This window comes from Alligator sinensis, unplaced genomic scaffold, assembly GCF_000455745.1.
Source record: "Alligator sinensis unplaced genomic scaffold, ASM45574v1 scaffold885_1, whole genome shotgun sequence".
NCBI classification, from domain to species: Eukaryota; Metazoa; Chordata; order Crocodylia; family Alligatoridae; genus Alligator; species Alligator sinensis.
In genome coordinates this window covers 2098849-2113273 of record NW_005842056.1, presented here as the reverse complement: position 1 = coordinate 2113273, position 14425 = coordinate 2098849, and the positions used below count along the sequence as shown (strand labels likewise).

Below are 14425 nucleotides of genomic sequence, written 5' to 3'. Positions count from 1 at the left end.
TCCGTATTGAAACGCATCCTGTTCCTGTCTGCCCACCCCTGTAACCTATCCAGATCCTTCTGCAATCTCTCTCTCCCTGCTAGCGTGCTCACCTCCCCCCAAATTTTGGTGTCATCAGCGAATTTAAACAGGTTGCTCTCCACCCCAACATCAAGATCGCTGATGAAGACATTGAACAGCGCAGGGCCCAGGACCGAGCCCTGAGGGACTCCACTACCCACCTCCCCCCAAGTCGAATATGATCCATCCACCACCACCCTCTGAGTGCGACCCTTCAGCCAATCTGCAATCCATCTGACCGTGTAGGCATCTATGCCACAGTCGCCTAGTTTACTAATTAGGATGGGGTGAGAGACGGTGTCAAAGGCCTTGCTGAAGTCCAGAAAGACTACATCCACCGCGACACCTGCATCCATGGCCTTTGTGACCTGATCATAAAAGGCAATCAGGTTGGTCTGACATGATCTCCCCCTAATAAATCCATGCTGATTGCCCCTGAGCATCATCTCGGATGCCGGCCCATCACAAATGTGCTCCTTGATGATCTTCTCAAAGAGCTTCCCCAGGATTGAGGTAAGACTGACGGGCCTATAATTGCCCGGGTCCTCCCTTTTCCCTTTTTTGAAGATGGGGACCACATTAGCTACCTTCCAATCGTCTGGCACCTGGCCCAAGCACCACGATCGCTCGTAGAGCCGTGCCAGGGGCCCTGCAATAACCCCAGCCAGCTCCCTCAGCACCCTGGGGTGGAGAGCATCCGGACCCGCTGACTTGAACGCGTCCAGCCCCTCCAGAAGCTCTCTAACCCGGTCCTCCCCAACCTGAGGTCTGAAGGCGATCCCCTTGCGTCCGGCTTCTATCACAGCAGGGAAGTCCCGTTCCCTGCACAAGAAAACGGAGGTGAAGAATTGGTTAAAGAGGTCCGCTTTATCCTCTGACGCAACCACCAGATTGCACCGCATATCCTGCAGGGGCCCCACATTACCCGGCGCCTTCTTCATCCTCCCAATATATTTGAAAAAGGACTTTTTGTTATCCTTAATCCTGGACGCTAATCCGAGCTCTATCTCCGCCTTGGCCTTCCTAACAGCCCGCCTGCAGGCCCGAGCAGAGGAGGTATACTCCTCTTTGGAGATTACACCCCCCTTCCACCGGGCGTACGCCACCCTTTTGGCAAGCAGGCATTCCCGGACACCCTTGGTGAGCCAGGGGGGCTTTTGGACACTCCTGCCCGCCTTGATTGACACTGATTAGCTGTGTGACAAACTATGCTCATTTCTCTGTGGTTAGGGGCAATTTCTGGAAGTCCCCCGAGCTATGCTGTTCACAATGAGATGTTAACGGAGCGAGTAATTGGAGGACACGAGGCCCAACCGAACAGCTGGAAGTGGCAGGTAAAGCCTTTTTCATTTTTTAAATTTGAAATCTGCACAGTAAAACAGAAAGTTTGAGAACATGACAGCAAAGCAAAAATGCAGGATGTCAGACGTAGCCAGAGTTCTGCTGGGTCTAGTCAGGGCAAAGCAAGAACCTTAGTAACACTTACTGTCCATCCAGCACACAAATACAAAACAGCAGCTGGCATTCACAAACCATCCCCTAACTCAGGAGTGGGCAAAATGCAGCCCACGGGCCGGATGCGGCCCTCCAGGCCATTCTATCCGGCCCACCAGGCCATCCTATCTGGCTCGCAGGGCCCCTAAAAAAATTAGAAAATGAATATATCTGCCCCTGGCTGCCTGGCACGTGGCCCTTGATGGCTTGCCAAAACTCAGTAAGCGGCCCTCTATCCAAAATAATTGCCCACCCCTGCCCTAACTGCAGCAGCCTGGAGTCTCTATATGGAATGGCTCAGTATCAAGAATTTAGAAAAACATTAGTCCTGAAACCACAGAGAAAACTAACAGACAGTTGCTTTGACTGGGCTGCAGTTTCCTAGGAGAGACTGCTTGTTTAAAGTATGATTCTGATTAGACAAGTGATCAATTAGATGAAAAATGGCACGTCCTTATATATGTTTGTGTCTTGTACAGCTCTAATCATTTGTGTCTTTTTTCATCAAAAATACATGTTTTCCTTATTTCCTTTTACTCCTGTTTAGCACCAGTTTGCTGGTAGAGCTATGGAAGAATGGGTTGATGCTATGTGTCGTTTAGGTTTCTTCAACAGAATTGTTAATTGAGCTTCTGCATTTTTATTAGTTAGGCTTGGTCACCACTAAGGAAAAGGCATATTTTTAACTCATGGTATCTAATGGATGTAAAATCCTAATACAGCCAAGGAAATTAAAATTTGTCAGATATGTGAGATAGAGGAGGGAAATCCTTTCATTACCTCCATTGGTCATGATGTTTTGCTGGGGCTACACTGCAATATATATGGTAACACAAGTTTAAAAATGTAGTTCTTCTCCTAAGCAGACATGGCAGCAATGATGTGTGAGTCTACGAAAGGCTTCTGTGAATTTCCGCTCCCAGTGTGAGTTCATATTCCCTGTATTTAAAAAAAATCTTTTTGTTCATAGATTAAGCAATTTAACGTAGTTACATAGAACCTCTTGACAATTTTACAGAGCCTCTTCTAAGAATTTAACTGCTTTTTAACAAATTTACTTTCCATTTAACAAATTATATTCACCCTCACTATGAAGATGAGGTTAGTTTCACTGACCTCTCATATCTAGATGTCACTGGTAATATTTAGTGGTACCATACGAACCACAATTTTACATGCCCTCGGTAAAAATAACAAAACTAGGAACAATTAAAAGAATCCATCAGCAATTATTGTGAGTCCCCTTTTAAAATCACAGAATGAAAGTTTTAAGTGACACAAAGAGTATTTCATTTTAGATGGTTATACTGCATGAATTATTCTACAGTTGAGGTAGAATTCTAATTCCCATTCTTATAAAGCAAATAAAGAAATTCCCCATAAGAAATAAAAGGAAAATATGAATCAAGATATATTTGTTAGGGTGACGATATTTGGATCTTGGGGAGCACTGGGCGTGCAGCTGAATAAAGGCTTTTTCCTGTGTCTCAGCAAAAGCTGCTGGTCACAGCACTGGATGATACATTAAAAGTAACTTTGCTAATGCTTAAGTAAGCAGATTCCTAACAAAAGGGTAGGGTGCAAAGTGCATGATGTGTTGTGTAAAAATAGGATACAGACCAACGGCTATCGTTAGGGGACAAAGCACAAGTATGGCATTGGAGATGGTGCTGAAGTCAGCAAGAAACCAGAAAGAACCAGCAAGAAACCACAACTGACTGGGAGAAGATGGGGGTCAAAGTCTTACGCATGCACTCTTAGCAGAGAGGCATGTAAATGAATGAAATGCGTAGGCCATACTATGCTAAGGAAGCAAACAGGAAACGGGCAGAGCTTGAGATGGGAGGAGAAATGGGTGGGACCGAAGGAGGGACATAGGCGGGGTAAATGTTAATAAGTATGAACCAAGGTGTATAAATGTGGAAAGAACTATTGTTCGGTGTGGCTCTCCGGTTTGTTGGTTGTTTGGGAGCTAGCCCGAAGCTGTCTCCATTCTGAATAAAGCTGTTGCGAGCAATGTGTGCTGGGGTTTGCTCCCTGCTCGCTCTGGCTAATGAGTAACAGGATCCATGGGCAATTGGATCGTCATCTCCCTGGTCATTGGGCGCTGCATTGATTGGGGTCTAACAATATTTACTTCTTAATGCTATTACTGTGTATTATTTCTTCCAGCATACTGTTCTGATATTACTTAATGTTGAATACATATGAACATTGGTTCTATAGGTTAGTGAGTTTTTGACTTGAGTATACTTCTGGATTTCTTTGGTTTACTTTACCAAGCTATGCTTCACTTGCTCTATATCCTCTCTTTTGATATTTTTGCACTTTGGAATTACAAGCTTTTTACTTTTGTATCTATTGAATAATGTGAAACAGTCTGTGTAGAGGAGCATCTGTTAAGCCTGTTAGTGTTAAAAATCTTACATTAAAAGTAAATTCTTCTATAGCCTCAATTGTTGGCAATCCTACTTTGTAAAATAAAAAATGAATATATCAGCTTTGATTTAAGAATGACACTGAAGGGATGCTTCTGTCCTCTATCTGCATGGCACAAAGCAGTGCCATGCACAGAAAGCCAAACTAGCTTTAAAGAAGCTGGCTGAAGTACTGGAAGCAGTGTATCCACACTAGCACAACTAATGTATCTGTACTGCCACCAGTACATGCATCTCTCTGTGTTGCATTTGCATTGTGTCATGCAGATATACCAGAGAGACCTTGTAACTCTCTCCTGATCAGCAGCACTCCTTGGAAAGGACTCTGCTGAGACCAACTATTTTGAGTTTAACTTGCAGAATGATGTCTCAGAGGGAGCTCAAGGAGCCACTGCTACCTGTGAGCTAATCAAATGCAGCTATTTAGGAGAAAGGTGTTCTTAAGTAATAGTCCTATGTCAGAGCTGGACAAACTGAAGCGCAGAGAGATTTGAACAGATGGTTCTCTGCAGTCACTGGCAGAATTCTTCTCCCCAAACCCCACCCAGCCGTGGTCCCACCCCTATGGGTCATTTTTGTTTGACCGCTCATCCCAAAGAATGGCAGGTCTTAAACAGGTGTTTCCCTGGCTCCATAAAGCTTCATTTATACCTTAGAATTATACCCAAGCCTGCAGGTTCTTCAGAGATTCATGATAAGGATGTTCCACATTCAGATATTTCACCTGCAGATGAATCCCAAAGGAGTAGCTTTCTGTTGCACACTGGACTCGAGTGTTCATATATATTGCTATTATATTGAACCCCTTCATCAGCCTTTGTCTATGCTAGGAAAAAATGGTTCTTTCCACCCAGATAGCTCTTAGAAGTGTTAATCCTTGTCTATATTGCTTTTTAGTGAACAATTGAGTCACATCAGCTGGAATGAGGTAATTTCACTGAAAAGGAGCCTTTTTAATTAGGTCAGGCAAGACCTTGGAGACAGCCTTGCTTTGTATCATGCTGAGCCTGGACTAGTAGCAGCTGGCAACAAAGCACACACAAAAAGCAAGTGTCTGCCTGTTTGCGTTTTCAGTCATTCTGAACCTCTCGTTATTTTTGCCAGCCACAGGTGGAGCCTGGTTATGTGCCACATTGCTAATCAGAATAGCGCACACAAGTGCCACGGCAGTCATGAACAAAACTTTGACATATTGTATTTTGCCATTTGATCCAGGTGTCCCTCCAACTTGCTTATGCACATGCTCCTGAGTATTTTTACCATGTCTGTGGTGGCACACTCATTAGTACTACATGGGTCATGACAGCCGCCCACTGCATCAACACGTAAGTACAATAGTAAGAGACTTTAAACTCTCAGTACAAGTCTCAGATCTCACTCTGGACCGCTGCTGGGCTGCTCAAACACTCCGAGTTCTCAGCACATTCATTCTGGTCAAGGCAAGCTGGTATTAATACACAGTTAGTTTCATGATATATAGAAAATCTCTTATTTGATTCACTGAATATATTTACACATAACTGCTGACTTCTGGAAAGCAATTGGTTGATTGTATATTTACATGATGGTATACGTGATAGCATAAATTTGAGTTTTTCAATACATTTAAATTGGTATTATTATGCATAGAGGCTGAGGGAGGGAGAGAAACCCTGCCGTCATCCATTCTCAGCCATAGCTTATGTGCTGTGTAACACGCCCATATAATTAAGATCATAATATAAACCATAAATAATAAACCATATATACAATGCATTATATACAAATGAACACATCTTCAATTGCTTATGCCTTTGGCCAATACATCATTAACCAAAGCACTCATAGCATGCTCATCATCTCATTCTAGACAGACCAATAATTGCAACATGAACAGTTCCAGATTCCTGCTAGTCTGAGAACGTTGTAAGCAGCTGAACAAGAGGACAGACAGAACAGCTTTTGTTCCCTGACCAGCAAAATACAGATGTACATCCCTAATACAATAGAATATTTGGCTGAAATTTATCCTGAGATGGAAAATGCTATAGAGATGACTGTAATGGGAGGTGGGGTGGGCAGGGAAGTTTACTGCCACAGAATCTGTGATACAAAGCTATTCCTGTGGAGTTAGGGGGATACTGTACAGTAACTCTTTTGCAATTTATTTTTAGGCCAACTGGAACAATATACCGAGTGGCTCTGGGTGACCACAATCTGTTCAACTTTGATGGCACTGAGTATTTTATCGGTGTTGATGGAATATTCATTCATGAGGGTTGGGACCCCTCTGACATTGCAAATGGGTAACTAATCTCAAATACCACCTTGCCGCATGACTGAATGATGAGGTATTTATACTAGTGCCTGTTCCCACAAATGTCCCTGCCCAGATTCTCTCCAATATCTGCTGAGGAAAGTCTTGTGGGAAGCCCTGAACCTGGGTTCCTGGTCTGCTAGCTTCCTGCATGACCTTCAGCAAGCTGCTTAGGGACAGACTTAATAAAAAGACAGACTAAAAAGTAGGTGACTTTTGGGTGCCCCTTCCCCAGATGGAATCCGGAGCAGTGTCCAGAGCTCTGGGATCTCTACACAGTGCATGGGGAGAATTAGGTGGCTCCCAATGGGACCCAAAATAGCCAGCTGGCTGAGCAGAGGCTCAGCCTACATGTAGGGCATAACAATACTGAGACCAGCAGCTACTTTGCTGTAGTGACACGCTCCCCGGTATAGCACGCCGCTACGGCGATGTAGCTGCTCAAAATAACCGTGCATCATACGTAGGGTGAAGTATGGGCTGTTACTGCACCATGATTTAGTGCTTCCAAACGGAAGTACCAAATCACAGCACAGTAACAACATTGCTGTAGCGACACATGTAGACGTGCCCAGCGTGCATCAATGGGGGATGCTAAGGGCAAGGGAAGGTCTGAAATCCTACCCCCAAGGTAACTCCATCTACTCAGGACCACAGCCCTGTGCCACCTCCGGAAGAACGGCACCTGTGCTCTTTTTGTCCAAGAAGGAGTGCGGCTTACTGTGTTCTTCTACGACATGACTGCTGGGGGGGACAAGCTGTCACCCTCTGTTTGTAATGGCTTGGTGGGTAGGACTCCTGGCCAGGAAGTGGGAGGTCTAGGCTCAATGCCCTCTTTAGCCACAGAGGGCTCAAACCCATTTCTTCTTCCCAGGAGAAATGCCCTAAAACCACTTGTTCAGAGGCTAGGCTGTCTGGAGGCAGTCTCCAAACACGCTGCAGATTTGTTCAAGGTTCAGTAGGCTAGAAAGAGAGCGTGGGCAAAAGGGAGCCCTGCTCTGTAGCTGAGTGGTTAGGACACTTACCCAGGAGGGCAGAGGCTTCTGGTGCCTGCTCCCAGGCCTCTTTCTCTATTTTTCTTGACACAGTCATTAGACAAAACAGTTCTGGGACCAGGGAATGGGACCCACGTCTCTCCCCTCCCTAGTGTGTGAGAGGCAGGTGTGGGCGATGTGGATTGCAATACCCTCAGGCAGAGGAGGGAATTAAACCCAGCTCTCCTATCCACAAACCCCCTCCACTACTCCTCCAGGATACCTGATCAGATCCAGGGGTAGCACTGGGGGCCAAGTGACAGGGCCCCATGGGCTGGATCTGGCTTGCGAGCCATATGCATGATAGCTCATCTCTAGCCACCAGAATATCATATAAAAGAAGGGCTTTAACAGTACCATCACTACCAACATTTTCAAAGAAAGTGGCAGTAACCACTGCAGAGAGCCCAATCTTGCTAGGGTGCATTATGGTATACTCGGAGAACATGCATGGGATGGAGTCTGGCAAGGGGACTTGGGTGAAGTAACACCACGTTTCTGGATCTCTGTCAGACTTAGGCCTGTGCATGAGCAGAAAAACAGTTTACAGGCACCTGGGGAACTGTTAGGTCACAAACTCTGCCATCTCTGGAGTGAGGTGCTTCCAGGGTTACATGGTACCTGAGAAGGGGTTTTCAAAATGGCAATTTTGGACCTACGTCTCAAAGTCCTATGTTAGATGTACCTAAACTCTGTGCCTCAGCTCTCCACCTGTAGTGTGGGGTTAATAATTCCCTGTCTGATGGGGTCATTATTGTGTGTGAGGTCTCAGACACATGGGTGATGGCGGCCATACACGTACCTAGAGAGGTGAGTGAAAACCAACTGAAGTGTCAGGTTTTGGCTATTGACTGACTAGAATTTCCAGCCAGGCTCTGAAAGCCTATTATCTGTGTCCTGTTTCAGCAACGACATTGCCTTGCTGCGTCTCTCTGCTTCTGCCTATGATAATGGCTTTGTTGAGCTAGGATTACTTCCAGCCGAAGGAGACATCTTGCCTAATAACTATCCATGCTACATTACTGGATGGGGAGTAACTACTAGTAAGTGGAAAAAAATGTTTTGCAGTTTAGAAAGACCATGCCAGATTCAAGCCCTTGTGTGAATCAAGTCTGTTGACATGCATCTTCTCCAATGCAAAGAGTGACAGAAGGGAATCCTGCCCCCAAATGAATCGAATGCCAAGACATTCTGAAAGACAGCAAAATTCACCACGGTGCACTGCTGCAGCCCTGCTGTGACAGGACCGAGAGGATGGTGTCATCTCTGCATTATTAAATTCTGACAGTTGAGCTATGCCAGCGAAGGGTGTGGAAAGATCACCCCGCATAACTGCCCTACCTTTGCTGACAAAGTTCTCGCTGTGGACTCAGCTTTGCAGCCAAAGGCTGCTGCCATTCAGAGGAGCTATTATAAACCTGGCAGCAGAAAAAAATTCCTGTCCACAACAGGGGGCTTGTTCACCATCGCGTTGCCACTGTAGTTAAAGCAGCAGCACCTTCTGTAAGACAGACATTGCTTGTGTCGGGGGAATGCATCACATTTTGACATGTGAAATAGCATGATGTTGCTATTTAGCGCACAGTGTGAACCAGAATCACTGTGTTTAAAATGCTGTCAGTGATCGCAGTTTATCCTGGCATCCACAACCAGTCATCGTGATTTTAAGTGGTATTGTAGCCACTGAGGTCAGCAGATCTGTCTGAATACACATGGGGAATAGATCCACTGGGTAAGCAAGGGGAATTTTACTCTTGGTTTGGGCCCAGTCTAGCGTCTGCCACTCCCAGCTGTGCTGTCTTCAGTGACTCTGGTTACACAGCAATGTTGGGCTTTATATCATTGATGATGGCTGCGTTGGACCTTTGTCTATTATAGTGAGAGTGGCTAAACACTGTTCCTTCCCTTTCAGTCGGGGGCGGCATCCCAGCCACACTGCAGGAAGTGATGCTTCCAGTGGTTGACCATGCCATCTGCTCTCAGGGTGACTGGTGGGGCTCAGCAGCCAAGGTGACCATGGTTTGTGCTGGTGGAGACGGCGTGAAATCCGGGTGCAGTGTAAGAGGCATAGTTTTTGGGATTTCCTGAGACTCTTTCTCTCTTCCTCATGTCTTCCTTCCTTCCTTTCCAGTTCAACCCAATTATCACACAAATTGGTAATCCCCAACAACACACTCCTCCCAAGGCCTGCAGCAGCTTAGGAGTGCAAAACACCTCTGGCAAGCAAACTACATCTCCTGAGAATCATCTATTGCTTTGCTATTGTTCCAAATCCCTCCTTCCTCCCACCCCGTGCACAGAAATGGGGAGGTTAATGGAAGGGAAGCTCCCAGGTTCTTGTTTTACACATTTCTCCTCAACTCTTCTGGGGAAGGCAGCAAAGAAGCTTGACTCTCTCACCAGCATCTCCTACAGATGTCCAGGACTCCCTTGTAGCCCTGCAGTCAAGGCTTTGGCAACGTCCAGAGTCCCTGTTAAAGGGACATCTCCATGGCAAAGGAACAAGGCTGCAGAAATGTAACCTCTGGAGGTGTTAACTTGCCTCCTTCAGCTTCAGGTGGCCACTAGGAGAGAAAATTTTCTCCTTCTACTCTCCTGGCCCTCCCCCAAGCATACTATGCTTACCTTGCCCAGCTGACTTCCTATGCAAGCGCCTGAGGCCACTCCAATTTGTGCCTGCATCCAAATTAGTCCTTGACTGGCCCCCATTTGGGAAGCAAGACAAGATGGTGTGAAACTATTTTAGTTATAGCTCCACTTTTAGCTCTTCCATGGGCTGTACCTCCAAGAATTCGGTCACCCCCAACAGCTAATCAACTGTTTCCACTTTTCTAAGCCTTGATTCCTGAATTACTCTGAGAATTTGGGTCAAACCAACAGCGTGTCATTTTCCCTCACTCTGGTTCCAGGGTGATTCAGGGGGTCCTCTGCAGTGTCACACGGAAGGTCACTGGAAAATCCATGGGATCGTTAGCTTTGGGATTGTCCCCTACTGCAACACCTACAGGAAGCCCACAGTCTTCACCCGAGTATCCGCCTACATCAATTGGATTTATGACGTAAGTGCCTCTCAAGTCACCAGACTTATTTCATCCAGTGTATAGCTCCCAGGAAGCTCAAGGGGTTATGCCAGAGAGAAGTCAAGGGGTTACGCCAGGGAGAAGTTGGCCCGAGCCCATTCTTTGATGGCATTATGAAGAATGGAGTTGAAAAAAGAGAGAATTCTAAGATCAGCTGGGCTATCTGCCTGCTGGGCTATCTGTCTGGTTAGTCAAGCTTTAGCCACTGACTGCAATAATATATGTGGTACCAGAACCTCAGTGCAATTCTCTGCCCTGTGTTATGCAAAAAATCAGAGTAGATCAGTAGCGAGCAACCCTTTTGGTAGGTGTGCCACAAGTTAAGACTCACCTCCATCCCAAGTGCTGCTCTGATCCCCACCCCGGAGGCAGACCTGAGAGAGTTTGTACCCAGGGTGCCAGAATGGAGGCTTCAGCCTCAGGCCACAGCCACGTGGAACGGGCAGGACACTAAAAGGAACTGGCACTGCTAGGGGCCAGGTTATTCCTTCCCTGGTTCTGCAACCCCCACAGTTTTATGTGGTAAGCGAGGATGCAAAGCCCTGGATTTGGCAGGAGATGCAGGGCCTGGGAAGGGTTAACTTGGCTCTTGGCAGTGACACCTGGCACCTCCTCTTACAGCAGCATCTTCTCTCCACTCTGCTGTACAGAGCCCTTTGCTTCCTTCCTCCATTCTGAGTGTCTGGGGCTCACATGCCACACACAGCAGCCTGTGCTACTTGTGGCACGCGTGCCACGGGTTGGCCACACCTGAACTAGATAATGTTACTGGCTTCTTCTGCTCTTAACATCAATGAATGTCCCAGTACATTTCGAGATGGACCCCTGTACAGCACTTTTTGCATATATACCACAGCCACTTGCATTCATCTGGTATCATATTCCCCACTGAGCAGATTCAGTTATAAGCTGTACCCACAAATACCCAAATCAGTTTTTGGGTTTGGACATGAATGAAGAGCTCTTGATCTCAGCAAGAGAGTTTGGCTCAATAGGCCAGCTACTTCTGGGCCCCTGACAAATTCTCTAGCAGAGAACACCCCTCCCCACCCATCCCGGCCTCCATCTGCAGAACTGGGAGAGCCACATTTGCTGTGTTCATAGTTTCATAGACATTAGGGCTGGAAGACCTTGGAAGATCATCTAATCCAGCCCCCTGCCCCAGGGGCAGGAAGTCAGCTGGGGTCAAAGGATCCCTGCAAGATAAACGTCCAAATGTCTCTTAAAGGAGTCCAGAGTAGGTGCTTGCACCACCTCTGGCAGCAGTCTGTTCCAGGCCTTGGGGGCTCGGACAGTAAAGTTCTTCCTTCTGCCCAGCCTGATATGGTCTTGGAGGAGTTTGTGACCGTTTGACCTTGTCATCCCTTGGGGCGCTCTGGTGAACAGGTATTCCCCCAGATCCTGATGCACACCCCTTATATACTTATAGGCAGCCACCAGGTCCCCCCTGAGCCAGCGCTCTTCCAGGCTGAAAAGTCCCATAGCTCTCAGCCTGTCTTCATAAGGTCTGTTTTCCTGACCTCTGATCATACGCGTGACTCTCCTTTGGACTGTTGGGTAGGACTGTGGTGCAACTGGAGATTGGAACAGTATTTATATCTTCCATTCATTTAAAAACACTGGAGAAAGCTAGCTGAATTTGTTCTGCACTGAATCCACTTTTTCTTTTTTTCAGACTATGGAGAAAAATGGTGGCTACTAAGGAAGGATCAACTTATACATGGATATGAACTATCATTAGAACGAAAAGATATGCCTGCTAATTGCATCTCTGTGGATCATCAATAGAAGAGATTGGTTGAAATAATAATAAAGAATCAATGAATTCAAAACCCATACTATTGTGCCTTCCAATCTAGTAAAACAGAACAGCTCAGGCAGAGTATAGTGTAGTTGTACTTAGTTAACATGGGCATCACACAAGTAGGGCACAAGTCCTAACACTTTATTAGACAAGCTCCCAACTTGGAGAGTTGGTACAGCTTAGGGTTGGTAAACAACTGTATTTTCCATCTTTAAGTCACCAGTTCAAAGCCACTCCCATCCAAAGGTAGTAAGAACAGCATGGTTTCTTTGTAGTTCTGTCTCAACTGAGTTTGGCCTCAGTCCAGTTATTAGTACATTGTGTCCTTTAGTGCATTTGGCACTAATGAGCAACTGAATTGGTTGCTTTAGTAGAGGGGCCTAGGACTGGATGAACCATGAAGACTGAGTTGGAGAGATGACATCCGAGGCTCTATTTTCATGAAGGAATCTCATGGTGGTATATCACAATGGAAGCCTCCCTAGTGATGAGGGAAAGGCCTAAGAGTGAGACACATTATCAGGGCAGTTGCGTAATGATCCGTGAACAGAAGATTTTGGGGCTATCAATTAGCTAGCACCGTACACAATGCAGAAATTATGGAACAAATAACCTTCCTGGAGCTTTTTCACAGAAAGAAACTCCTGGGTTTTCAAACTGCAAGTCAGCAACATTACATCCTTTCAGGCTGTCGACGTGAAGGGTCATATTTCACTGAGGTGTCAGTCCTTGAACTATGTAGATACATCCATAGATGTATCTTGTTGTTAGAATGCCTGTATTGAAGACTGTGAGATGCTGAGATAGTAGATGGATAGTAATTAATTAAGAAGAAAAAAATCTTAAGCCTTTTAATTAGTGATTTGTTTAGCAACATTCAGTTCATTAAGAGGGCAGCTCCAGCTACAAAATCTACAGCAGAACTAATCAATTTGTCTTTGGTGCAGCTTTCAATCAAGATAAGGCTTATTATTATTTACGTCACTCTGACAATACCCATGAGGCTGTACAAGGCACAAAAACAAAACTAATCCCAGCCCAAAGATTTTACAATCCAACTCCCTGACTCTGCAAAGATTTTTACATTGGCTTCAGTTTAAGCACTGGGAGTAACCACATTGAATTCACTCAGACAACTCTCAACAGGTAAAGTTAAAGTGTGAGAGTAACTTCACACTATGAATCACACCTTACCTACCTTGTAAATGAGTAAGGTGCCTGGAAGACTGAGCTTTCATGGACAGGCACAGGGGAAAAGTGACAACACCTTGCATTGGGGAACCCAGGAAAAAGGAGCTAGGCTGGATTTTAAAAACTAATTGTTAAATTGCTTACGGTGGATGTGTAAGGTGAATTTTTAGGAGGCATTTCAATGAAGTGGTATCTTGGAGGCCTGACTCCTTATATGAGGAACATTTCCATCCATTCTAGCTCACCAAGAGGGAATGTCAGAACTCACTGGCTAGGGACAGAAATTACACGTAAACTGGTATTAGTGATCAGAAACCAGCTCAAATCTGTAACACAACAGAAGTTCAGTGCGCATAACCTGCTTTCAAAATGACCAAAACTGGTTTAAGATAAACCTGGATGGGTATAATATCAGATTTAACTGATTTAGGTTAAATCAGTTTATTGAACTTCTGTTCCAGATCCTCTCTAGATTCAAATTAACTCACACTCCCTCAGCATCCCAGGATGCTTTGCATCTCTCCTGCAACCCCCCTGTACCCCTCACAGTGTGGACAAACTAGCCTTGCCCCAAGCTACCTGCTCTAGCCAAGCAGGGAAGCCTGCTCTAGCCCCCCGCCCCCTGCCTCCCCCTTGGTTCCTGGCCTGGGCCACTACAGGCACTTGGCTGTATTTTCAGAATCAAAAGTGAATGTCTGTTCACTTGTTTATCAGTTCAATCTATGCAGCTTAGTCTAACCTGCAAAGATTGAATCGATTAAGCCTCAGGCTTTTTGACTGTGTGTACTTACCCATTGAGGTTCATGGTGCAATATGAAGAAAAGGACAGAGATGAGGGATGGAGGGAGACAAATGTCTTCTAGGCCGGTATTGCTAGCAGAGTGCTGAGTGCAGGTCTGGATGAAAGGCCATAGAAAGTAAAGTCTTTTTCATTACTTTTCCCTTACCATGACTTATATGCAGTGGGGTTTGGGGATGTTGGAATTCAACATCCCAGACAGTTGGAGATTAGCAGCAATATATACAAT

The 14425-nt window shown here is 45.7% G+C and overlaps 1 protein-coding gene across 1 annotated transcript; it reads left to right on the top strand.

The window, feature by feature from the left end:
- The first annotated feature begins 1308 nt into the window (after nucleotides 1–1308).
- Nucleotides 1309–12178, top strand: LOC102373062 (elastase-1-like). The gene is made up of 7 exons (XM_006022965.2): nucleotides 1309–1394; nucleotides 5208–5317; nucleotides 6146–6277; nucleotides 8229–8365; nucleotides 9235–9380; nucleotides 10232–10381; nucleotides 12078–12178. Exons 1-7 carry the CDS (start codon nucleotides 1335–1337, stop codon nucleotides 12102–12104), a joined length of 762 nt encoding a protein of 253 aa, XP_006023027.2. The 5' UTR covers nucleotides 1309–1334; the 3' UTR covers nucleotides 12105–12178.
- The last annotated feature ends 2247 nt before the right edge of the window (nucleotides 12179–14425 follow it).